Source organism: Mesoplodon densirostris, chromosome X (assembly GCF_025265405.1).
Source record: "Mesoplodon densirostris isolate mMesDen1 chromosome X, mMesDen1 primary haplotype, whole genome shotgun sequence".
NCBI classification, from domain to species: domain Eukaryota; kingdom Metazoa; phylum Chordata; class Mammalia; order Artiodactyla; family Ziphiidae; genus Mesoplodon; species Mesoplodon densirostris.
Window position 1 is genome coordinate 77,545,540 of NC_082681.1, and position 26,871 is coordinate 77,572,410.

Genomic DNA, 26,871 nt, shown 5'->3' on the forward strand with positions numbered 1-26,871 from the left:
CTGTGTCTCTATTTCTGCCCTGAAAACTGGTTCATCTGTACCATTTTTCTAGGTTCCACATATATGCGTTAATATACAACATTTGTTTTCCTCTTTCTGACTTACTTCACTCTGTATGACAGTCTCTAGATCCATCCACGTCTCTACAAATGAGCCAATTTCGTTCCTTTTTATGGCTAAGTAATATTCCATTGTATATACGTACCACATCTTCTTTATCCATTCATCTGTCGATGGGCATTTACGTTGATTCCACGACCTGGCTAGTGTAAATAGTGCCGCAATCAACATTTGGGTGCATGTGTCTTTTTTTTTTTTTTGTGGTACGCGGGCCTCTCACTGCTGTGGCCTCTCCCGTTGCGGAGCACAGGCTCCGGACGCGCAGGCTCAGCGGCCGTGGCTCACGGGCCTAGCCGCTCCGCGGCATGTGGGATCTTCCTGGACCGGGGCACGGACCCATGTCCCCTGCATCGGCAGGTAGACTCTCAACCACTGCACCACCAGGGAAGCCCCATGTATCTTTCTGAATTAAGGTTTTCTCTCGGTATATGCCCAGTAGTGGGATTGCTGGGTTATATGGTAATTCTAGTTTTAGTTTTTTAAGGAACCTCCATACTGTTCTCCATAGTGGCTGTATCAATTTACATTCCCACCAAAAGGGTGCAAGAGGGTTCCCTTTCCTCCACACCCTCTCTAGCATTTCTTGTTTGTAGATTTTCTGATGATGCCTATTCTAACTGGTGTAAGGTGATACCTCGTCATAGTTTTGATTTGCATTTCTCTAATAGTTAGTGATGTTGAGCAGCTTTTCATGTGCTTCTTGGCCATCCGTATCTCTTATTTGGAGAACTGTCTATTTTGGTCTTCTGCCCATTTTTTGATTGGGTTGTTTGTTTCTTAATATTGAGCTGCATGCGCTGTTTATATATTTTGGAGATTAATCCTTTGTCTGTTGATTCATTTGCAAATATTTTCTCCCATTTTGAGGGTTGTCTTTTAGTCTTGTTTGTGGTTTCCTTTGCTTTGCAAAAGCTTTCAAGTTTCATTAGGTCCCATTTGTTTATTTTTGTTTTTATTTCCATTACTGTAGGAGGTGGATCAAAAAAGATCTTGCTGTGATTTATGTCAAAGAGTGTTCTTCCTATGTTTTCCTCTAAGAGTTTTATAGTGTCCGGTCTTACATTTAGGTCTCTAACCCATTTTGAGTTTATTCTAGTGTATGGTGTTAGGGAGTGTTCTAATTTCATTCTTTTACATGTATCTGTCCAGTTTTCCCAGCACCACTTATTGAAGAGACTGTCTTTTCTCCATTGTATATCCTTGCCTCCTTTGTCATAGATTAGTTGACCATAGGTGCATGGGTTTATCTCTGGGCTTTCTATCCTGTTCCATTGATCTATATTTCTGTTTTTGTGCCACTACCATACTGTCTTGATTACTGTAGCTTTGTAATATTGTCTGAAGTCCGGGAGCCTGATTCCTCCAGGTCCATTTTTCTTTCTCAAGATTGCTTTGGCTATTTGGGGTCTTTTGTGTTTCCATACAAATTGTGAAATTTTGGGCTCTAGTTCTCTGAAGAATGCCATTGGGAGTTTGATAAGGATTGCACTGAATCTGTAGATTACTTTGGGTAGTATAGTCATTTTCACAATGTTGATTCTTCCAATACAAGAACATGGTATATCTCTCCATCTGTATGTACCATCTTTAATTTCTTTCATCAGTGTCTTATAGTTTTCTGCATACAGGTCTTTTGTCTCCCTAGGTAGGTTTATTCCTAGGTTTTTTTTGTTTGTTTGTTTGTTTTTTGCGGTACACGGGCCTCTCACTGCTGTGGCCTCTCCCGTTGCGGAACACAGGCTCCGGATGCGCAGGCTCAGCGGCCATGGCTCACGGGCCCAGCCGCTCTGCAGCATGTGGGATCTTCCCGGACCGGAGCACGAACCCGTGTCCCCTGGATCGGCAGGCGGACTCTCAACCACTGCACCACCAGGGAAGCCCCTATTCCTAGGTATTTTATCCTTTTTGTTGCAGTGGTAAATGGGAGTGTTTCCTTAATTTCTCTTTCAGATTTTTCATCATTAGTGTATAGGAATGCAAGAGATTTCTGTGCATTCATTTTTTATCCTGCAACTTTACCAAATTCATTGATTAGCTCTAGTAGTTTTCTGGTAGCATCTTTAGAATTCTTTATGAATGGTATTGTGTCATCTGCAAACAGTGGCAGTTTTACCTCTACTTTTCCCATTTGTGTTCCTTTTATTTCTTTTTCTTCTCTGATTGATTGCCATGGCTAGGACTTCCAAAACTATGTTGAATAATAGTGGTGAGAGTGGACATCCTTGTCTCGTTCCTGATCTTAGAGGAAATGCTTTCAGTTTTTCACCATTGAGAATGATGTTTGCTGTGGGTTTGTCGTATATGGCCTTTATTATGTTGAGGTAGGTTCCCCCTATGCCCACTTTCTGGAGAGTTTTTTTTTTAATCATAAATGGGTGTTGAATTTTGTCAAAAGCTTTTTCTGCATCTATTGAGATGATCATATGGATTTTATTCTTCAATTTGTTAATATGGTGTATCGCATTGATTGATTTGCATATACTGAAGAATCCTTGTACCCCTGGGATAAATCCCACTTGATCATGGTGTATGATCCTTTTAATGTGTTGTTGGATTCTGTTTGCTAGTCTTTTGTTGAGGATTTTTGCATCCATATTCATCAGGGATGTTAGTCTGTAATTTTCTTTTTTTGTAGTATCTTTGCCTGGTTTTGGTATCAGGGTGATGGTGGCCTCATAGAATGAGTTTGGGAGTGTTCCTTCCTCTGGAATTTTTTGGAAGAGTTTGAGAACGATGGGTATTAGCTCTTCGCTAAACATTTGATAGAATTCACCTGTGAAGCCATCTGGTCCTGGGCTTTTTTTTTGTTGGAAGATTTTTAATCACAGTTTCAATTTCAGTGCTTGTGATTGGTCTGCTCATATTTTCTATTTCTTCCTGGTTCAGTCTTGGAAGGTTTAACCTTTCTAAGAATTTGTCCATTTCTTCCAGGTTTTCCTTTTTTTGGCATAGAGTTGCTTGTAGTAGTCTCTCAGGACGCTTTGTATTTCTGCAGTGTCTGTTGTAACTTCTTTTTCATTTCTAATTTTTTTTTTTTTTTTTTTTTTTTTTTTGCGGTACGCAGGCCTCTCACCTTTGTGGCCTCTCCCGTTGTGGAGCATAGGCTCCAGACGCGCAGGCTCAGAGGCCATGGCTCACAGGCCTAGCTGCTCCACAGCATGTGGGATCTTCCCGGACCAAGGCACGAACCTGTGTCCCCTGTATCGGCAGGTGGACTATCAACCACTGCGCCACCAGGGAAGCCCTTCATTTCTAATTTTATTGATTTGAGTCCTCTCCCTCTTTTTCTTAATGAATCTGGCTAAAGGTTATCAATTTTGTTTATCTTCTCAAAGAACCAGCTTTTAGTTTTATTGATGTTTGCTACTGTTTTCTTTGTTTTTATTTCATTTATTTCTGCTCTGATCTTTATGATTCCTTTCCTTCTACTAACTTTGGGTTTTGTTTGTTTCCTTTCTCTAGTTCTTTTAGGTGTAAGGTGAGATTGTTTATTTGAGATTTTTCTTGTTTCTTGAGGTAGGACTGTATTGCTATAATCTTCCCTTTTAGGACTGCTTTAGCTGCATCCCATAGGTTTTGGATCATCGTGTTTTCCTTGTAATTTGTCTCTAGGTAGTTTTTGATTTCTTCTTTGATTTCTTCAGTGATCTCTTGGTTATTTACTAACGTATTGTTTAGCCTCCATGTGTTTGTGTTTTTTATGTTTTTTTCCCTGTAAGTGATTTCTAATCTTATAGCGTTGTGGGCACAGAAGATGCTGGATATGATTTCAATTTTCTTAAATTTACTGAGGCTTGATTTGTGACCCAAGATGTGATCTATCCTGGAGAGTGTTCCGTGTGCACTTGAGAAGAAAGTGTAATCTGCTGTTTTTGGATGGAATGTCCTGTAAATATCAATTAAATCTATCTGGTCTATTGTGTCATGTAAGTATTGTGTTTCCTTATTAATTTTCTGTTTGGATGATCTGTCCATTGGTGTACGTGAGGTGTTAAAGTCCCCCACTATTATTGTGCTACTGTCGATTTCCTCTTTTATAGCTGTTAGCGGTTGCCTTATGTATTGAAGTGCTCCTATGTTGGGTGCACATATATTTATAATTGTTATATCTTCTTCTTGGATTGATCCATTGATCATTATGTAGTGTCCTTCCTTGTCTCTTGTAACATTCTTTAAAGTCTATTTTATCTGATATGAGTATTGTTACTCCAGCTTTCTTTTTTTTTTTTTTTTTTTTTTTTTTGCTGTACGCGGGCCTCTCACTGCTGTGGCCTCTCCCGTTGTGGAACACAGGCTCCGGACACACAGGCTCCGCGGCCATGGCTCGCGGGCCCAGCCGCTCCGCGGCATGTGGGATCTTCCGGGATCGGGGCACGAACCCTAGTCCCCTGCATCGGCAGGCGGACTCTCAACCACTGCGCCACCAGGGAAGCCCTCCAGCTTTCTTTTGATTTCCATCTGCATGGAATATCTTTTGCCATCCCCTCCCTTTCAGTCTGTTTGTGTCCCTAGGTCTGAAGTGGGTCTCTTGTAGACAGCATATATATGGGTCTGTTTTTTTAATCCATTCAGCGAGCCTGTGTCTTTTGTATGGAGCATTTAATCCATTCACGTTTAAGGTAATTATCGATATGTATGTTCCTATTACCATTTTCTTAGTTGTTATGGGTTTGTTTTGTAGGTCCTCTTCTTCTCTTGTGTTTCTCACTTAGAGAAGTTCCTTTACTATTTGTTGTAGAGCTGGTTTGGTGGTGCTGAATTCTCTTAGCTTTTGCTTGTCTGTAAAGCTTTTGATTTCTCCATCCAATCTGAATGAGATGCTTGCCGGCTAGAGTAATCTTGGTTGTAGGTTCTTCCCTTTCATCATTTTAAATATATCATGCCACTCCCTTCTGGCTTGTAGAGTTTCTGCTGAGAAATCAGCTGTTATCCTTATGGGAATTCCCTTGTATGTTATTTGTCGTTTTTCTCTTGTTGCTTTCAATAATTTTTCTTTGTCTTTAATTTTTGTCAATTTGATTTCTATGTGTCTCGGTGTGTTTCTCCTTGGGTTTATCCTGCCTGGGACTCTCTGAGATTCCTGGACTTGGGTGGCTATTTCCTTTCCCATGTTAGGGAAGTTTTCGACTATAATCTCTTCTAATATTTTCTCGGGTCCTTTCTCTCTCTCTCCTCCTTCTGGGACCCCTGTAATGCGAACGTTGTTGTGTTTAATGTTGTCCCAGAGGTCTCTTAGGCTGTCTTCACTTCTTTTCATTCTTTTTTCTTTATTCTGTTCCACAGCAGTGAAATCCACCATTCTGTCTTCCAGGTCACTTACCCGTTCTTCTACCTCAGTTATTCTGCTATTGATTCCTTCTAGTGTATTCTTCATTTCAGTTACTGTATTGTTCATCTATGTTTGTTTGTTCTTTAATCCTTTTAGGTGTTTGTTCTTTAATTCTTCTAGGTCTTTGTGAAACATTTCTTGCATCTTCTCAATCTTTGCCTCCAGTCTTTTTCCGAGGTCCTGGATCATTTCACTATCATTATTCTGAATTCTTTTTCTCGAAGGTTGCCTATCTCCACTTCATTTAGTTGTTTTTCTGGGGTTTCATCTTGTTCCTTCATCTGGTACAAAGTCCTCTGCCTTTTCATTTTGTCTATCTTTCTGTGAATGTGGTTCTCTTTCCACAGGCTGAAGAATTGTAGTTCTTCTTGCTTCTGCTGCCTGCCCTCTGGTGGATCTGTCTTATTAATAATTTTTAATATTGATTTCATGTTGAAAAATATTTTTGATAATTGGAGTCAATGAAGTATATTCTCAAGATTAATTTCATCTTTTTTTATTTTATTTTTTAGTATGGAAACGAGTTGAAACAAGATATATAATGGAAAAAACCGACTATGCCAAAAATCGTTTCTAGAATCTCTTTTTTTTCCTTTTTCCTTTTAAAATGTGGCTACTGGAAATGGGCGATAGTGGTGTAGAAACTGGCAAGTTGTTGAATGAAATAAAATAGCCCAAGAGAGGTTCATGTGTATATGAGTGCTTAGAGTATCATAAAAGTGGCATCTCAAATCAGCAGGGAGAAAATGTGGCTACTACCAGAAAAGTCAAAATTCCATAGGTGGCTTTCATTTGTGCTTCACATTCTATTTCTATTGGATGGCGCTGTGTGCTGGGCTTCCTATTTTACTTAAATGTCAATCAACAGGGTTCCACACACCACAGGGTGTCCATACAATGGGGTGCCATGCAGCCACTGAGAAGAATGAAGTAGATATCTATGAGTAGAAACGGGAAAACTTCAAACATTGTAAATGAACTCTACTTCAATGAAAATAAATCAGGAAGAAGATGTGGTACATATATACAATGGAATACTACTCAGCCATTAAAAATAATGAAATAATGACATTTGAAGCAACATGGATGGACCTAGAGTTTATCATACTAAGTGAAGTAAGTCAGACAGAGAAAGACAAATATCATATGATATCACTTATATGTGGAGTATAAAAAATGATATAAATGAACTTATTTAGAAAACAGAAATAGACTCACAGACATAGAAAACAGACTTATGGTTACCAAAGGGGAAGGGAGGGGGAGGGATAAATTAGGAGTTTGGGATTAGCAGATATAAACTATTATATATAAAATAGATAAACAACAGTGTCCTACTGTATAGCACAGGGAACTATATTCAGTATCTTGCAATAAACTATAATGGAAAAAAGATGAAAAAGAATATATAGGTGAATAACTGAATCACTTTACTGTACACCAGAAACTAACACAACATTGGAAATGAACTATACTTCAATTAAAATAAAAACTTTGTTTTAAAACTACCAAAAATTAAACTTAAAAAAAGAAATGGGAAAATTTCAGAGAGTTATTTTTAATTTTAAGGGAAAAAGTATAAGGAATGGGCCAGCATGTATAATATGATCTCATTTGTGCATCTAGAAAGCACACATAAGTTTGTATATGAATGATACAATATATTGTATTGTATTATATAATTGTATATTGTATAATATACAATATATAATTGTATATTGCATAATATATCATATTGTAAACAAGTCTGCCAAGGACACACAAGGACTGTTACCATCAACGGCCTCTTGGGAGCATGAGGAGGGCTTTGAGAGGGAGGGAGAAGGACTCTGACCCGGATTTTTCACTTTAAACCCTTCAGTGCTATTTGAAGTTTTAACAACAAATGTGATATTTTTACAGTAATGAACCCATTACATATATTTAAATTTTATATGTTGGAAAATAATTTATTATAATAGTTTATATAATAGTATAAAAGTATTAACATTTTTCAGCCCCCAAATCAGAGGTTCTATTATTCTTTTCATAGCTTTATTTCTACTTGCAAACACCCCTCTTGCCTTACACTTTCTTGTTCCTCCTTTTCTGCCCTTTTATTTCCTCACCTTCTGTTTCCTCTCACCTTCAAAACTCTGTGCATGGGGAGCCATTCCACTTCTGTTGGCTCTTTGCTCAGCTTGAACCTGAGGCCCCCTATGTCTTTCCATAGAAAAGGAAGGCACCATGCTGGATAAAGCTCAACTGCCCACAGCATTATCAAAGACGGCCAGGAGACTTCCCCTGTGGTCCAGTGGTAAAGAATCCACCTTACAATGCAGGGGACATGGGTTCGATCCCAGGTCAGGGAATTAAGATCCCACATGCCGCGGAGCAACTAAGCCTGGGCACCACAACTACTGAGCTCGTGCGCCTCAACTAGAGCCCACATGCTGCAAACTATAGAGCCCATGTGCTCTGGAACCTGTGCGCCACAACTAGAGAAGAGAAAACCCGTACACCACAACTAGAGAGAAGCCCGCGTGCCACAGCGAAGAGCCCATGTGCCACAACTACGACCCAACGCAGCCAAAAATAAATAAAATTTAAAAATAAATAAATAATAAATAAGTCTTTAAAAAAAAACAACAACAAAAAAGACAAAGACCACCAGGTCAGCCCCATCCACTGTGGAGAGAAAAACCTACCCAGTGGAGATACACCCTACCATTTCTCCCTAGGAGTTTGCTACATTCATGTTAAGATGAGACTGCTTAGAAAAGAGAAAAATAACAACTTAGGAAAACTTGTGTGTGGTTTTTTCTTTCCTAGTTCAGGGATGGGTGGAGGCAGGGTAAAAGCAGTGGGCTTTGGAGAGGTTTGGTCCAAGTTTGGGAAACCAATTTCACGTGCCATCTGCAGTTAAAAATCACTAAGAGGTTCAAGTGTTTTGAAGAGAGAACTATAGAAGTTGGAGAAAGGAAAAAAGCTCTCTAGCTACTGGGAAACAGGTATAACAAAAGATTTGTTTGCTCCAGGGCAGATGGAACCTCAGTCCTTAGTGTTTAATTGAGAGAGGAAAAAAGACAAGAGGTCTCAGCAGACTGTCAAGCAGATAATAGCTTCTGAAGGGTGGGCCTGCAAGAATTGAGAAATAAAAGCCCTGTTGATGTGTAGAGGGGACAATTGGTGTGGGAAAATACCAAATTTTCTTGTAACAATCATTCTCAGTGCAAATGAAATAAATTGCTTCAATAAAGAAAGGTCTTGAATGTCTATTTGAACTTTTTGTTTTTCATGGAGAGACCTGCCCCTCCCCCACCCCTCCCTCCCCCACTCCCCAAAGTTAAGGACCTGGCAGTGTTGTAAGTAGCAAAAGCACTGGACTGGGAGTCAGGACATAGCTCTGGTCCTGAATTTGCAAAATATGACAACAAATAATTGGTGTGAAATTCCTTCGAAAACTATAAAGTGTGGTTCACTATTGTTATGAAACTCAAACTTGTCTTTGGCCCTTCCTGTCTCTCCCTCCCCTTTCAGGCCTGTTCTCTCCCAGACTCTTGGAACAAAAAATACTGAGCCAGAGGTTTGAAAGGAATCCAGTTTAAAGAACATATGCTGGTCCCTGAGGAGATCACCTAGACTGAAGAGTTTTTTCAGCATCCTAAATGAATGGAAACTATGTTGTTTTTAAAGTAACATTACATTTGAAATTTGGAAGCAAAGGATTTCCCTTTAAGGGGAAATCTGCATTCATTGTAAAGCCGGAATGCCGTATATTTGCCTTTATTATCTACCTCAAAGCAAAATTTTAAATACTAAACGATTAAGATCAAGTCTAGCAAACCAATTTGACTGGAATTGCACCATTCTACAGAAGGGAGAAGAGAAGAAACTCAACCTCCACATGGAATCCCTCAGCAGCCTTGGGACTGACTCTGTGTGGCTCCCATGGCTCCAGTCCTTGGGACACAGCTAGCTAAGATACCTCCTTGCCTCTTCCCTGCTCCCAAATGTCAGTCCATCATCCAGTTCTGTTGCTTCTACCTTCAAAATAGATCCAGAATCTGACCCTTTCTCACCGTCACTGCCACCACCCTAGTCCACGCTACCACGGCTGGCAGAAGCCTCCTAAGTGGCCTCCAGACCCTTCTCTCACCCTCTCACTCTACAAAACAGCCAGAGCCAGCATTTAGAAAGAACAGCTCTACCTCTGTGTGAACTTTGGATGGGTAATTCTTTGGCTACTGTCTTCCATCTGCCTTGGGCTGAAAGCTCCATGCTAGCAGGGACCTTGTCTGTTTTGCTCATGTCTGTATCCCCAGGACTGGCTTCGTGCCTAGCATGTAGTGGACACTTACTGATTGAATGTAGGGATAAATTTTAACAACTAACCCTTGTACGAGCTTTAAAGGTAAACATCTCATTCGATGCTTGCTTGAAATAACACTGTATCGTAGATATTACTGTTCTCACTTTACAGATGAGGCAACTGGGGCTCAGAGCATTGCCCAAGCTGACAGAGTTAATGCAGAGAATATTGAAACCCAGGCCTGTGGGGGTCAAAACCTATGCCTTTCTGGCTACACGCCCCCTGGAGAGCTACAGTGGCGTGGAGGGCAAGGAGTCTAGAGGCACTTTGATGTTTCTTGGCAGTATAAGAGGCCACCTTGCTCAGGCCTTTAGTGCCCAGGGGCAGGCACTGTGGGGATTCCCTGCCGCCCAGTGGGGCAGAGTGAATTCTAATGAGCTTTTCCAGGCTGACTTAGCGAACTACTATAACTACAGTGACCTTATTTTCTGAATCTCAAATCAGGATCCTTGGTCTGACAAACAGAACCCAATACTTGAAACTGGGACTTTTCTGGAAAATCTAGGGCACAGAGTTGCTATACCTGAAACACATGACAGCTGCATAATGGGCACTTCTCAGCTAATTCTGACTCAGCCATCTTGGTCCATCACATCTCAAGAAGATTCCTTAAAAGTAACTGTTTTCTGGGCCTCGTGTTTCTATACACCAAATTCTTTCCACCCACTCTTTTTGTTTGTTTAATTACTTCCCTACTCTCTCTTATCTTTTCTGTTAACCACTTTCTCCCTGGTCTGCCTCAAAGAACTTCTAGGTCCTGCTTGCTGATGGATGCCATGAATGGCTGAAAGAAATAATAAGCAAAAGTGCTTGGGGACTATGGCAACAGGGGCCATGGCAACAGGGCCAAGCACTGAGGACCACCCTTCCTACCCCTCCTAGTTTCTGTTTTAGACCAAGTGCTGCTGATAAGGCCTGATGGTTCCATTGTGTCACCCGATCAGGGCAATGCTGCTTGCAGGAGGCATTGTGGCAAAATTTCAGTTCTGGGAAGAGCTTTGCAATACTCTTGCTTCCCTGCACCCATGCTGCAGTGGTGGGTCCATGGTAAAGGCTCTTGACAAATCAGGACTGGATCTAATATTTGCCCTAAGCATTCATCACACTCGGTTTGAGTACACACAGAATCCTTACATGGGCGGGCAGGCAGCCTCCACCATTTGGGTGACAATAGCAAAAATTAGGTGGCCATCCTCTTGGGCCAGGAAGCCAAGAATCATGATGTTATTACCCAAGCAGTCCACGCCAAGGATTTATACTGGAGTCTGGGACAGAAGGGGGTTCTCAGTGAATCAGGGTGCGAGGTCCCTCCCCGTAGAGGATATTGGTCTCTCTGATGTACTGGGTGATCCTGGACAAAAGGGTCGGCTCCAGAGAGGCTGTGAACCTGTCTGAGCCTCAGTTTCCTCATCTGCAAAAAAGGAGCAGAGGGAACCTTTGCTCTACTTCTATTTTCTTCTTTTTTGAAGATGGTGAACTATTTTAAGCATAAAGAAAAGTATTAGGAACAAACACATTCCCTAGTATTTACCCCAGAACCTTTTCCTTAAAGAAATAAAATAGTACAGGTTCAGTTGAAGCTGCTTGTGTCCTTCCCCAGTCACATATTCCTCCCTCCAGAGGCAGCCATCCTCCTGAATGGACAGCCTATGATTCACATGCATGTTTCAAAATATACTCTGCATATGCTCGTAAACAATGTACAAGATACAGTATTGTTTTGCATGTCCTTAAACTTTGTACAAATTACATTGAACCGTATATATCTTTCTGCAATTTGCTTTCTTTGCTCAACATTAGATTTGTGAGAAATAGCACATTGATGTTGGTTCAGACATTTTTATGCTGTGTAGTATTCCATTGTTTGAATTTACAGTGATTGTATTTATCTACCTGTCCTCCTGTTGTTTCTCAAGTTTTTGCTCTTTTAAACAATGCTGTCATGAACATCCATGTTATATGTGCCAGTGTCCACCTGCGTGAGAGTTTCTCTAGGATACACACCTAGGCATGCAATAATTGAGGTAAAGGGTGGAAGTGTAAATTTTTAAGCCTTATATGCGGGCAATATTCTTTTTTATATTTTTTAAAAATTTTTGGCTCTGTTGGGTCTTCGTTGCTGTGCATGGGCTTTCTCTAGTTGTGGTGAGTTGGGGCTACTCTGGTTGCAGAGCACGGGATCTACGCCCGCGGGTTTCAGTAGTTGCGGCACACAGGCTCAGTAGTTGCGGCTCGCAGGCTTAGTTGCTCCACGGCATGTGGGATCCTCCTGGACCAGGGATCGAACCCATGTCCCCTGCACTGACAGGCGGATTCCTAACCACTGTGCTGCTAGGGAAGTCCCTGGCAGGCGGATTCTTTTTTTTTCTATTTTGTTATTTTTGTTATTTATTTTTAACATTTTTATTGGAGTATAATTGCTCTACAATGGTGTGTTAGCCTCTGCTCTACAACAAAGTGAATCAGCTATACATATACATATATCCCCATATCTCCTCCCTCTTGCGCCTCCCTCCCACCCACATCCCACCCCTCTACGTGGTCACAAAGCACCGAGCTGATCCCCCTGTGCTATGTGGCTGCTTCCCACTAGCTATTTACTTTACGTTTGGTAGTGTATATATGTTCATGCCCCTCTCTCACTTTGTCCCAGCTTACCCTTTCCCCTCCCCGTGTCTCCTCAAGTCCATTCTCTATGTCTGCGTCTTTATTCCTGTCCTGCCCCTAGGTTCTTCAGAATCATTTTTTTTTAGATTCCATATATATGTGTTAGCATACGGTATTTGTTTTTCTCTTTCTGACTTACTTCACTCTGTGTGACAGACTCTAGGTCCATCCACCTCAGTACAAATAACTCAGTTTCGTTCCTTTTTATGGCTGAGTAATATTCCATTGTATATATGTGCCACATCTCCTTTATCCATTCATCTGTCGATGGACACTCAGGTTGCTTCCATGTCCTGGCGATTGTAAATAGAGCTGGCAGGCAGATTCTTAACCACTGCACCACCAGGGAAGTCCCAAGGGCAATATTCTGATATTTATCCAAAGTAACTATTCATACTCTATTTGATCCAGTAACTGCACTTTCATAAAAGTAGACTAGGGAAGTAGTCATACATGTACACACAGATTTATGTACAAGAACACTCATCGCCCCGTTATCAGCAATTGGGTGAAACTGGAAACAATCTCAACATCCATCAGTGCAGAGCAGGGCAGATGAACAACTTATGGAACCCCCACCCTAGAGAATGCCTGGACTCTGGAAGAAAGCAATGTTAAGCAGTCCCTTTCTCACCTACTGCCTTGACTCCTGGACTGAGGAAATAATGTTGCTCACAGCACAGGGTCAGGTACCCGGGAGGTGACTTGTAACTGCTGGTGTATTAGATAGAGATACCCTCACTCCTGCCATGTGGAGACCTGGCCAGAGTCCCATGTCTGCAGGGAAGGTGCCTTTCCTGGCAATCAATTTCAAGAAAAATAGGGAAATCATCCAAGGAATAAATTAGAACTCAGGTTGTGGAACTATCAATCAGAGGGAGACAGAATTCATAAGTGTTTGAAAGGAACATTTGCAAATTGATGAGGTGGCTTGTTTAGTCTCAAAGCTAAATGGCCAGCAGAAAGAAAAGGAAGAAAAGGCTCTTTCCTTTGGTAATGAACACCAATAAGAGGAAATGTTTGTGGTGCCTGGTGGTATTTGACTTTTGACATTCAAGCATATCTCTAGAACTGCAAGCACACTCTCATTTACTGGGAGCTTAATAGATAAAGCCAGAAGGTTTAACTTTTAAAAGTGACTTTAATAATCACAATAGATAATACCTCTTGAACACCTTTAAGTACCAGGCACTGCATTCTTTGTCTAGACTAGTTTTCTTAATGACACAAGATAGATATATTATGATATATATATATATTACCATTTTATTGGTAAGGACAGGGAGAGGTCAAGGAACCTGCCCAAAGCTGCAGCATTAGTGATGGTCAGGATTTGAACTCAGGTCTGTCTGGTGACAAAGCCTGCATTCTTCTCTTTATAACATGCTGCACCTTTACATTGAAGACAGAAGTAGATCAGAAACCCAGGTAATTGATTTGCTAAGTGTGGCCTTAGAGAGGGCTCCCACAATGCTTTGTGTGCCTGCCTCACCCATAGCCCCTTCTGAACAAAGTGTACAGAAGTGATTCCTTGATTCTGGATTATTATTTTACTCATTCAATAAATATTTTGTTGAGTGGCTACTCTGTGCCAGGCACTGTTCTTTTGGTAATGACTGAATGAACTGGGGAACCTGTGCCTGAGTCAAGGGTAGCCATCTGCCAGCTGGCTCTGAGGGCGCCCAGTGGCCTGTGAGTGTTCTGCAGTGAGGACCCAGACAGACAGGTGTTCCAGAATGCAGAATGACCAACTGACCCGATGAGACTCCTTCCCTAAGTAATGTGATGTGAGACATACAGACAGAAGAGCACACGCAGTGGGGGAGGCCCAGAAGCCAGGAGATGCCCACAGAGACAGCAGTAAGCAGAAGCCACGGGAAGTGGGTAAAGCAAGACCACAGGGAGCAGCAGGAGAAGCAATGGCAGAGAGCAGCTGAGTGGGAGGAGTGGTGGGCACTTTGCTTTCTTGTAAAGCACTGCTGAGGCATCAGTTGTGAAGAGTAGTGGCTGCCGGAGATGACTTCCTGTCCTTCACTTACACGTGAATCCTTACACTCACGCCCTGCCACCCAGGAAACCAAGACACACCCTTGTTCTTTCAACCAACTAACCTGAAGTGTCTGGGAACCCAGACCGCACATGAGCTGTGCTTCCCAAGGCCCGGGCTTGCATTTCTGAACCTGGGTCTTGAGTTCCATATTCAGTCCTTTTGGGTGTGTGTGTGTGTGTGTGTGTGTGTGTGTGTGTGTGTGTGTGTGAATTTGGGAACAGTGGGTGAAAATACGTTTTGCTGGAGGCCCCGCTCTCCAGCAGAATGCCATCCAGGCTTCCTGGTCCTGGCTGGTGATGCACATAAGCAGGTCCAGAAGAGGTTCTGTGTGAAGCTGGAAGAGGGTGGCAAGAGTCAAAAGGATCTCTTTGGGCAGTCCAGGACCTGTATCACATGGGTTTGTGGATCATGGGTAATTCCTGGGTGCCACTAGATACCTAAGGTCTTGGGGACACAATTTTGTGGGTTAAATGCACCATCGGGCTGTTATGAGAGTCTCAACCATACCCATGGGGAACAAGTGGGCGATCTGTGACTTCCCTGACTACACTCCCACCCCACCACTTCAGGTTTTCATCCTCTTCCTCTGGCACAGAGGAAAAAATTTTGTTACCCACTGTGATGGGGAGAGAGGGACAGGACTCTCATGGCTAGTGGGAGGGTCAACTGGAACAATTTCTTTGGAGGACAGTTTGGCATGATCTGTCAAAAGTGTAAAATGCACATTCCTTTTATCCAACAATGCCACTTCTAGGAATTTACACTAGAGACAAAGTACACACGAAGACACATGAACAAAGATATACATTGTAGTACTATGTGCAATAGCAAACTACTGGCAATAACCCCGTCAGTAGAAGATAGGTTAAACAGTGGTTCAGCCACACGATGGCATACTCTGCAGCCATTAAGAAGAATCATGTAGCTGAAATATGTGCTGATATGGAATGTTGTCTCTTCCTCTGCCCTCTCCCTCCCTCCTTCCCCCACCACAGACACACACACACACACACACACACATACTCTCACACATAGAAGTGATCTATGTATGCCCGTCGATCACTTCTGGAAGGACACACAAGCAACTGGTCTCTGTGGTTGCCTCTTGAGAGGGGAGCTATTAAAGTGGGGGTGGGGGTTAGGGGTAGGCAGGAGAATTACTTTTTCGCTAAATACTCCTTTTTACTGTTGAATTTCTTTTGCCACATGCATATATTACTTCAAAGACATGAAAGTAAAAAGAAAAAGCAAAATTAATTGCAGAATTCTTTATCAGTAGGGTGTTGGTTAAATAAGTTGCAGCATATTCTTACTAAGGAATGCTATATAGCCATTCAGAAGAAGAGATTCTGCCATAGAAAAATGTCCACAGACAGATTAGGTTAAAAACATCAAGGCTCTGTACAAGATGCATAAGAGAATCTCACTTATGTAAAAAGATATGTATACACATACACGGACATATTCATAGGAAAAGATCTGGAATGAGTCACAACATGCAAATAACAGATGTAGTCTTTGAAAGTGACTGGGATTGACTAGGGGGAGGGGAGGAGAGTTTAGAGGGGAACTTTAATTTTTTTCTCTAAATGCTTGCTGATTTACCTGTGATTTTTTTGGCATAATAACTCTGTATTTTATCTCATAATAAAAATATATAAATGGTAAATAAATGATGAGGAAAACAAGAAGTCTGATCTTAGAGGAATCTGCATTCTAAAGCTTGGTTTCCTCACATGCTCCTCTGTTCAAAAGCTGCCCAGTGACCTCACAGCAGGAAGGTCCAGCACCTCAGTCTGGCACTGGAGGCCTCCAGGTCTGGCTCACCTCCCCTTTTCTTCCACTGCCCCTTCACGCTTTCCTCTGTGCAGCCCAATTGGCCTCCTCACTCCTCACCAGGCCCAAGCAGGTGTCCATCTTTCTTCCCTATTCAATTTGCTTCCCTCATGCTCCACAGCTGGCTCTGCTGTCCTTCCCCACCCCCACTCCTTATCGACCTTCTGCTCATGCTTCATGGCCCATCTCAAGCAAGTCTTCTGGAAGCCTTCCGCCCATTAGTAACCGAGCACCACAGGGACTCATTTGGAGCTTGGGAAACTGTCTTGTGACATTATTTGGCCATCTTGTATTGTTATGGAAGCTTTATGGAAACATTTAACTAAAATATGGATATCATGTTCTTGTTTACAAAGCACTTATACGACTATCACTTCATTGGAGCCTCCCGTCCATTCTATGAAGGAGGCAAGGCAGGTATTATGATTATTATTCTCATTTTATTGATGAGGAAACTGAGGGGCAGGGAGGCTTCTTCTTCAAGGTAACATACATAGAAAGTGGCCAAGAGGGAGCTAGGTCTGCCGGACTCACCAAGAACACCTGCTTTTGTTTTTCCAGCCAGAGTATAAGTCCCTGGAGGTACATTTTCAACGTTTCTGTGCACACTAAGGGGACAGAGGGAAAGCCAGCAGTGTTCTTATGAGAAGCTTACCAAAGGAGACTGACAGTCAACCAAAGGGCATGTGGTGGGGACCTGCCGAGGGCTTAGGCCAGTGCTGCATGCTGAGGGACACCAGAACCATAGTACCTGTCCTCAAGGAGCTTACCATCTTCAACTGAGGCCAAACACGCTGAACAATTAGAATACAACCAAGTATGAAATAAATGTGATTTGAGGTGGTACACCGATGAACTTTTTTCTTTACATAGCTTAGCAAACCTGCAGCTTTGGGCAAGTAAAATCTTTTAAAAGAGAGTCAATTTTTTAAAAATTAGGAAACAGTACAGATAGCAAACAAAATTTGTGACAGAGGTACATGGATGACTGAAATTTGGGAAACTGCCATAAGCCCATTAGGATAAGAGATGGGCCAGGGGCATAAAGTGGGAGCTCTGCCTGAGTGAAGCTCAGAAACTCAGCAGGGAGTTGGGAGAAGCCAACCTGGCTGGGACTGAGGGCACTGAGACTTGAAAGCTCCTTTTCAAACTCTGAGCCAGGCTAGATTCCAGAGGCTTCTGCTAACCAGTCTGGGAAGTGTGGGCTAGATCAGGAGTCATTTCAGTTCTGTGTGTGGGAGGAACAGTGAAAGTGGTGTTTTGAAAGACCAGTCTGGTGGATTCATACTGGATTTAGTATGGACTGAAATGAGCCTGACAAGTGGCCCAGGTCTGTACTTGCTGGGTACCCCTCAGAAGATGCCACCAAGATGTTAATGCCATGAGAGTCAGGCCTTGAAGCTAAAGTTGTTTCTTTCATGGAGACCCATATGGGAGTTGTGATTTGTCATGTATTATTTGAGGTGTTAAGAAAAATTATCTGCAGCTTGACACAGGGCAAAAAATATTACTGAGTGCCCTTTCAAGAACATAGGAGAGTATCATCTATGTGGTTGTTTGACTATTCACTATTTAAAAAAATTTTTTAAATTGAAGTATAGTTGGTTTACAATGTTGTGTTAGTTTCAGGTGTACAGCAAAGTGATTTGGTTATACATATATATCTGTGTGTGTGTATATATATATGTATATATATATATATATATATATATATATAGTCTTTTTTCCCCATTCTTTTCCATTATAGGTTATTACAAGGTATTGAATATAATTCCCTGTTCTGTACAGTAAATCCTTGTTGTTTGACTATTCACTATTAATTAAGGCCCACTCTGTAAAGTTAAACGTTATCTTGTAAAAGATTGATAAGTTGCAAATGATTTTTGCCTGGTAGAAATGAAAATTATTTCTGTCTAGTAGGAAAGATAGCCCCAAGAGTTAAAGTTTTATTATCCTGTATAACTAACCAGTTTTGTATCCAGCTTTTTGACCTTATTCCAGCCTTCTTTTGAAGTCCCTCAAATCTTTTGATCTCTGATACATTTTTTTACTATTTTTTTAATGTGGTAAAATAGATATAACACGAAATTTGCCATTTAAATCATTTTAAGTATATAGTTCAGTGGCACTAATTATATTCACGATGTTGTACAACCATCACCACTATCCATTTCCAAAATTTTTCATCACCCCAAACAGAAACGTTAAGCAGTAATTTCCCTTCCCCCTCTTCCCAACCCCTGGTAACTTCCAGCCTACTTTCAGTCCCTATGAATTTGCCTATTCTAGATATTTCATATAAATGGAATCATACAATATTTCTTTTGTGTTTGGCTTCTTTCACGTAGCATAATGTCTTCAAAGTTCATCCATACTGTGGTATGGATTAGAACTTCACTCCCTTTTATGGATGGATAATATTCCACTGTATGGATATACCATATTTTGTTTATTCATTCATCCATTGATGGACATTTGGGCTGTGAATAATGGACATTTTGGCTATTGTGAATAATGCTGCTATGAACATCAACATACAAGTATCTGCTCAAGTCCCTATTTTCAATTCTTTTGGTCATATACCTAGAAGTGGAATTGCTGGCTCATATGGCACTTCTATATTTAACTTTGAGGAACTGCCAAACTCTCATATCTTTTTAAAAACAGCTTTACCACAATGTTGGTTCCTTCATCAATGAGTTCAATACATTTTTGATACGTGATCACTATACATTTCAATGAGAGTCATGTTTTTAGTTCTTTGAAAGTTACACTTTGATAAGGGCAATTTATCTACCTTGCTAATCTTTAAAGCGTAAAATTGACTCCTGCACCCCACTTCGGCCCCTATTGCCTATTGCAAGCTCCCTACAAGGAAGTCAAGGAAATGAGTAGAAATGAGGGCTCCCTTGCCGTGAGGCCAGCATGGTGTTTTGGTAGTTATAACAAGAGGGGAAATTCTAATTATGATCCCGTAATAGTGATGGCAAATAAAACCATGCAGGGCTAGGCATGGACACAGAGCGTGTACATCTTTATTTTCACTGGGAACGTATGGAGACTTTTCTCCTTCGGAACATAGAGCAACTGTTGGTTCTCTACAGTGTGACAGCTTCGGCTAGGAAAACTCTAGAGAAAAGTTTTGCTTTAGGTGAGCTCTGGGACCAGAGAGGCCACAGAAATGAATCCACTGGGAGAGATGCTAGTATTCTTTGGGGGCAGCTTCAAACTTTGCCCTCATCATCATTTGACAGAAAATCTTTAAGGCAGGGAATGAAGAGAAGAAAGAAACTCAGCCTGCAGTTTGAGGAGGAGGGTAGGCACAAAGGTAGGGAGAGGGCACAGACTTGGGTGGGTCGGGGAGCAAGGAACAACAACCCTGCCCAAGACACAGCTTCTCAATGGGGATTTTTAGTTGCTCCTGAGCGGTCTTTTATTCAAACTATACAATCTCCCCCATAGAACATCTCTCCTAGAGTATTAATCACACATAGAATCAGGGGTATTCTTGGTTTCATACATTTTTAATGTTTCAAACCAAGAAAGTTTTGCCTTTTTGAGTAAGGCTGAAATTTAAAAAAAAACATATTTTTCCCCCTCACAGCTCAAAAGGAACGAATTGGATTTTGATCACAATTTTCTCACTTTTGAGACAAGATATGGAAGAACAGATGATTGTAATGGAAGAATTTCACAGGTGGTTAAGAATGTGTAGGAAAAAGAAAACCAGAAGAAAAAAGAATGTCACTGTTATAAATATGATCAGAATATATCTATATCTGAAAGCATACCAGGCAAGTTAAGAAAATAAAGGTAAAAATCTACTTTCCTCTGACGCCCTTATTTTACTCCCTCACAGGGCTGTGACAAGATGGAATGTACGTAATAAGCACTCTGCAGAGGACTGCACGTGGCTTGGAGAGGGGCTGGGTGGTTTAGGCCCACCCGCTTGGGGGATCTAAGTGGCAGTGAGTTCTAGAGAAAATCCCTGGATCTCAATTTTCACATGTGAAGAGTGAAGACAAGAATTCATGCCTTAGAGGGTTGTCAGAAGTGTGGTAAGATAAGGCTTCCAAGAGAAGCAAGAACGAGATGCTGTGGCAGCATGGTCTGTGGGACACATTGTAGCCCTTATACACATTGTTCTAGAATAGTTATTTTTCCGTATCTGTCACCCTAATTATACCAGAAGTTCCCTGTGACTTGTTTGCCTCTGTATCCTCCTTGCCTCGAAGCATGTTGCCTCAAACCTCATACTCAGCCATTTATTTTTTAACAAACATTTACTAGGCTCTTCCAGCCACCAACTCTTGACAGCTACATTCTGCCCTTCAAACCACTGCTCTATTTTCCCTGCCCTCCCAGCACTGAAGTCCCAGGGGGCAAGACAAAGCTCCTTTTGTGGACACAGCGAGGCCCCCCCCCAGACTCCCCCAGGACTGAGCACTGTTGGCTGACAGTCCTCTTCGAGGATTGCCCAGCCGCCTCCTCAGACCAGTGCTGCATCGCCCAAGACCGTGCTCCTTCCCTGGGACCAGCCTGCATCTAATAACTGGTCCATATGGGCTGGTGTCAACGCCTGGGCCCCTCACCCTAACTCAGAACAACTCTGAAGGGCCAACCCAGTTCCAGAGCTCCTCACAGGGTCAGCTGTTATGAGCTGTCCCAGCCCAGCCTTCTCCCTCGAACCAATCTTGCCTCCTTCTCTTAGATCCCAGGTGTTGATCTCAAAGGCACCCAGTAAACTTCTTACATTCAGCCTGCAACCGTCCCCCAGAGGCAGCTCCTGGGCCAGCTTTGTGGCCTGTGTAGGCTCTGGCTCAGCATCTGGTAAGTCTCAGTTCCAAGTGATCCCAGGAGCTGTAACATCCCCAAGGCCCAATCACTGTGCCCAGGCCTTACTCACAGTTACATTTTTATTCATTTCTCTCTCTCTCTCTCTTTCTTATAAAATGCATTTGGAACCAATAGGGTGGAAGATATTAGCCTGGAAGCACATGATTATAGCCATGGGAGAGACTATAATAGAGAAATAAATGAACCTAGTGCTTAGCTGAAGAAAAGCTCCCTAGAGGAGGTACCATTTAAACTGAGTCTTGAAGGCTGAGTTAGGGTTTGATGGGTGGACAAGGGATGTGGGAGGGGCACTCCAGACACAGGGTACAGCATGTGCAAAGGCTGGCAGGCGTGAAAGGGTGTAGGGTGTGGGAGGGAAAGGAGTAAGGAACAACAAATTCTGGGACACTAGTGGGTGTAGACTGTGCAGGGCGCTATGGGTCACACTGAGGAACTTGGTGCTGAACGAATGCCACCTTCCAGTGTTGCCTAAGCTTCAGCCATTTAGGAACCACTTTGACAAGTTTTGCCATATCTGCGCACTGCTGGCTCTATTTACTATTCACTTCATCTTTTTCTCGACGTGAATTTCTTTTTGCTTAAAGAAATATATATTAAAAAATTTTATATGGCACCCAAGAACCAAAACAAAAAAGAGGATCTTTTGCCAGAAATAGAAAGTAATTGTAAAAATAAATACAATGGGAACAGAACAGAGTAATTAAATTCTGTGTAGATATCATTGCCTGTCTTTGTCTTCGAGCCTGAGGCCTGCTCTAGCTCTGTTCCGAAAGAAGATTAGCAAGCATTACACAGGGTGAAGAATAACATCACACTGAGACTTTCTCCTTGATGTAATCAGAAAACTGGAAAGAGAAGGAAGCGAGAATCATTTTCTCACCATGTAATTTAATGTTTTTTAAAGATGCACCGTGTACCATTAAGATCCCCTTGGCATCCCCCTCCCTAGCGCTCGGCTGGCTATGAGAACAGTTGGTAAACAATAAAGTGCCCTACAAATGTGCTTGTTATTACCACTTGATTGCTTTGTCCATTGGCTCTGGGGCAGTCATTCTGATGTAGCTGTCCTTTCCTTGGCTTAGTGAAGGTTTCCAAACCAGTGCCTGTGGTGACCATCATTATCCATATTGTGCGAGAGAAAGCAGAAAGGGTGGGGCTGGGAGAGGGGCAGGACCCTGGGCATCCCAGGTTCTTAGAACTGTGAGGGCCTTTATAGAGCACCCTATCTTCCCACTTTACAGGTGGGGAAACTGGGACCAGAGGAGGGACACAATTTGTCTAAGGCCACAGAGGGTGTTAGTGTTAGTGGTCTAGTGGGCAGACATGGAAGAAAGAATCGTATAGCCTACTGTTTGAGACTCCTGGTCCTAGTAGCTGCTATCTGTGAGGGAGAAGAGAACAGAATGTGGAAGAAGAGATAGGCGGAAGTCAGCCCATCAGGCCTGAGAGCACGGGGGCACCATCAAAAGACCTCCTAGGCTGGGCTCCACAGCTAGGGGCAGAGGTTGAGGTGGGCCTGGGGCCTGCGTAGTGGGCAGTGTGGACAGAGCCTGCAAGGGGCTCAAGCATTTGCAAAAGATACCCAAAGAAATGAGGGAGAACTGCCTCCAAAGGGCAGTACCAACACAGCCAGAGGTGTCCCGGGACTGGGCAAAGCCACCGGGCTTTCTTTTTTTTTGAATTTTTGAATTTTATTTTATTTTATTTATTTTTTTATATAGCAGGTTCTTATTAGTTATCTATTTTATACATATTAGTGTATATATGTCAATCCCCATCTCTCAGTTCATCCCACCACCAGCCCCCCCGCCACTTTCCCCCCTTGGTGTCCATATGTTTGTTCTCTACATCTGTGTCTCTATTTCTGCCCTGCAAACTGGTTCTTCTGTACCATTTTTCCAGGTTCCACATATATGCGTTAATATATGATATTTGTTCTTCTCTTTCTGACTTACTTCACTCTGTATGACAGCCTCTAGATCCATCCACGTCTCTACAAATGACCCAATTTCGTTCCTTTTTATGGCTGCGTAATACTGCATTGTATATATGTACCACATCTTCTTTGTCCATTCATCTCTCAGTGGGCATTTAGGTTGCTTCCACGACCTGGCTATTGTAAATAGTGCCGCAATGAACGTTGGGGTGCGTGTGTCTTTTTGAATTATGGTTTTCTCTGGGTATATGCCCAGTAGTGGGATTGCTGGGCCATATGGTAATTCTATTTTTAGTTTTTTAAGGAACCTCCATACTATTCACCACCGGGCTTTGGAGTTTGACAGGCCTGGGCTCAATCCCGGTTCTGTCACTTTCTAGCTGTGTCTGACTTTGGGTAAAGTCACTGAACTGCTTTGAGCCCATCCCCTCTCTGGAGATGATGCGGGTACTATTAGCATCTACCTCCTAGGAATGCTGTGAGGATGGCACAAGGCAATGTATGCAAAGTATCATATACAGGGTCCGGCACATTACTCAGCATTACTCCCTTTCCCCCTTCTATGGCCACAACCAGACCCCTGACAAGACATTTTCTTCTCTCCTGGCTCCCTCCCTTAGCCCAGCCCACCCCTCGCAGCCCATCCTCTGATCTATTCTTGTGCTCACCTGCTGTCCCACTTATTGGGCTATGGGGTTCATAAGCAGTCTTTCAGGTATTTGCAGATAAGAAAGCTGAGGGGGCACACTACAGGGGATGGGACGGGGACCTCTCTCACCGAGAGACAGAGGGGATGGTGGGTGCTCTGGGGGCAAGTGGCCTGCACCCGCTGGAGGGAAAGGCTGGCTGTGGCTCAGCAGAGAACAAAGGAAAGGCGCTAGGCTCCTGTGGCGGCGTTAGAAGGCAGCGCCTTAAACAAGTCCCTCCATTATAAACTACAAGGCGGAAGGTTAAATATAGCCCTTTCCAGCTGTCTAGGACATAGATTTATGAAATGTCAGAGTTGCGTTAGAGTGAGAAACGGTCTTATCTCTGCTCTGTTTTTAGAGAGTAGAAAGGAGGCAATAGAGAAGAGAAATAAATCTGGACTTGCACCAGTGGGCGGTGGGCGGCCACTGGAAGATTTTTAGCAGCCGGGGCTGTTGTATAAGGTCTCACTCTGGTTGCTGAGTGGAGAATGGGTTGGAGAGGGGCAAGAGTGGAAGCAGGGAGCCCAGCAGCAGGGAGGGAGATGGGAGTGCTGGACCAGAGGAATGGGAGGAGAGAACCCAGTGCAGGATGGGGCCGGCCCTGCAGGCCAGGTGCCCCTGGTGCTTCCCTCCCTCCACCCCTCCCTCCTTGGAAGAAGAAGACCAGCTCTCACTTGCCCTTGTCTTCTCTAGGGCTCGCTCTGTTACTTCCCAAAGACACCCAGACTCCTTACTCCTTTGTAAGGCAGCCCATGGAGAGTCTGTTAGAGAGTTCCTCCTTGTCCACAGGTCACACAGCTCTGCCTCCTGAGCCCCCCTCAGCTCCCATCTATTCCCTTCACCCTGTGACAGACCCTCAAAGACCTGAAGACCAAAGACCACTTTCCTCTGCTCCTTCTCCATGTCAAACAGCACGTAGTCCTCACAGTATTCAGTTGTCAGTGTCATCACTCTGCTTTTCAAACTCCTTTAGCTCATAAACTCCTTTTGAGCCTACCACAGAGGACCAACCCTTGTTCCTGCAAGCTACCTCTGCGGCCGTAACTAGAGCTTCCAGTACATTGTCAAGGGCAGGCAACATCTTCTTCACACAAACCAAAGAGGGGTCCCCTGGTGTGGCTCAGGACCCTGAACTTGATTCCACCCTACTGCCAGGAGGCCTGGCTTGAACTGTGCTTAGAAAGCACTTGGTCCCTTGGCAGTAACTTGTGTTGACAGATGACCAGTGATAGGCACCCCTTTCCTGCCCCCTCCCGTCCGCATCCTTTGGTAGTGCAAAAAAATCAGCATTTTAGCAGGACTTCAGGAGGCGGGTAAAGCCCCGAGACTGACTGCAAAGGCATTTTCCACCATGCAAGGGACAAGGCTTCAGAGAGCATGTTAAGTCGATTTATAGAAAATGAGAGATAGTATTTCTGACACATACACTTATAATTCTTCAGTCACTTTTCTTATCCCTCTAGAATCCCAGATTATCAGGGTTGGGATGTGATCACATCCACCCTCTCCTCCTCCAGAGCCACCCAATTTTGAGTTCCTTTTATAGCCCCTCTGCCAAGTGGTTATCCTGCCCCTCATCGCATGCCTCTAGCACTAAAGGAACCCATCTTCCCCCCAAGAGGCCCAGGCTGCCTCAGAACAGCTCTGAGTGCACGACCCTCCCCCTCAGTGAGCCCCGATTCCTCCCCACGCCCCCTCTGCTGAGCATGCGACCCTGCTCCTCCTCCGACTCACCTCCCCGGCTCCAGAAGAGGGTGATAGCCTCGGCTCTCTCCATCCTAGCGGTGTGGACGACCAAGACTCCACATCCAGCAACTCCTCATGCAAGGGAGAAGCGTGTGGTGAGCCCACACTGAGGGCAGGGAGCCGAGGGGCTCCACGCTGTTCTGAACCCCGTCCCCAGGCTCCTCAGCGGACACCCAGGGACTCTTCCTGAACCCCGTTCCCCAGCACCCTGGCTGGGTCTGTTTGGCCCTATCGGTCACATGCTCTGTTGCCCGTAAAGTTGTTCCCAGGCTGCCCAGCCCAGGGAAAGCGAAGCAGGATTCAAAGAGTGAGTTTCCTCTCTCTCCTTTTCCACTCCCCGCTGCCCCCACTTGCCTGCCCACAGCCACAGTGGTCCAGTCCGTCCCGTCACAGCGAGACCTGTCTGTGAGTTGGTCTTGTCTTTCTCTAGGAAAGGTTCTCGGCCAAAGGCCCGAATCAGAGCCACACGGAGGGCTGACCTCCCGCTCTGCTGCTGTCCTACAGTGAGGGGAAATGAGCAGGAACTGGCTGTCTGAGTCAGCGCCCCTGGTCTATTGTCACCGTGCGGGCCCCTTCCTTCCCAGAGGAGAGACGTGCAGAGAGATAGGCCTTGTTTTTTGCAAGCCTCTCTTGCACACACACACACTTTCTCTCTTGGCCTGGAACAAGGCTGTGCACTATGGCCAAACACAATTCAATTCAGTTTCCCCAACTCCTAGCGAGTGCCTACTCTGGCAGAGGATCACGCCTCCAGCACATAAGGGTCATGTCCCAGCATCTTCGCCACAGACAGAGGAGCTAATGATTAGGAGCCCCAGTAACTGGGGAGGAAACTGAGGCTCGAGGAGGGAAAGGGGCTTTCACAAGGTCCAACAGCCAGAGACTAGTGAGACTCAGAGTCCGACTTTGCTCTCCATAGCATCAAGTGGAGAACCCTGCTGTCCTTCCTCACTGCTTCTCCCACCTCCACCCTGCCAGCATTCTAGAATCAGCGTTGCAAATTCTAGCAAAGCCTATTTCCCAGGACACAAAGCAGGAGAGCACTGCTGACTTTAAAACATTTAAAACATATCTTGTTCAAATTTGTCTCTGTGTGTTTAGAAAGACAAGGTCCCGGGAAATAAGCCACGTGTGCTAGAAGCTCATTGCAGAGGGACTCCATGACCATACCTGGCAAAAAGAGCACAGGCGGACGGACGGCGCCCTGTCCCAGTAACCGGCTTTTAACCGGAAGAGAGGCATCATGGGTTCTCGCTCACAGAGTGAAGACCTAGCCGGAGCTTTGTTCTC

At 43.6% G+C, this 26,871-nt stretch overlaps 1 protein-coding gene across 1 annotated transcript in view; it reads right to left on the minus strand.

Annotated features, from left to right (window-relative positions):
• NHSL2 (NHS like 2) overlaps positions 1 to 25,621 on the minus strand; it is a 77,476-nt gene extending 51,855 nt beyond the window's left edge. The window contains exon 1 of the mRNA XM_060086848.1: positions 25,570 to 25,621. Coding sequence (XP_059942831.1) covers positions 25,570 to 25,612 — 43 coding nt within the window. The 5' untranslated portion in view covers positions 25,613 to 25,621. The remainder of the gene's footprint in view (positions 1 to 25,569) is intronic.
• Between the last annotated feature and the right edge of the window lie 1,250 nt (positions 25,622 to 26,871).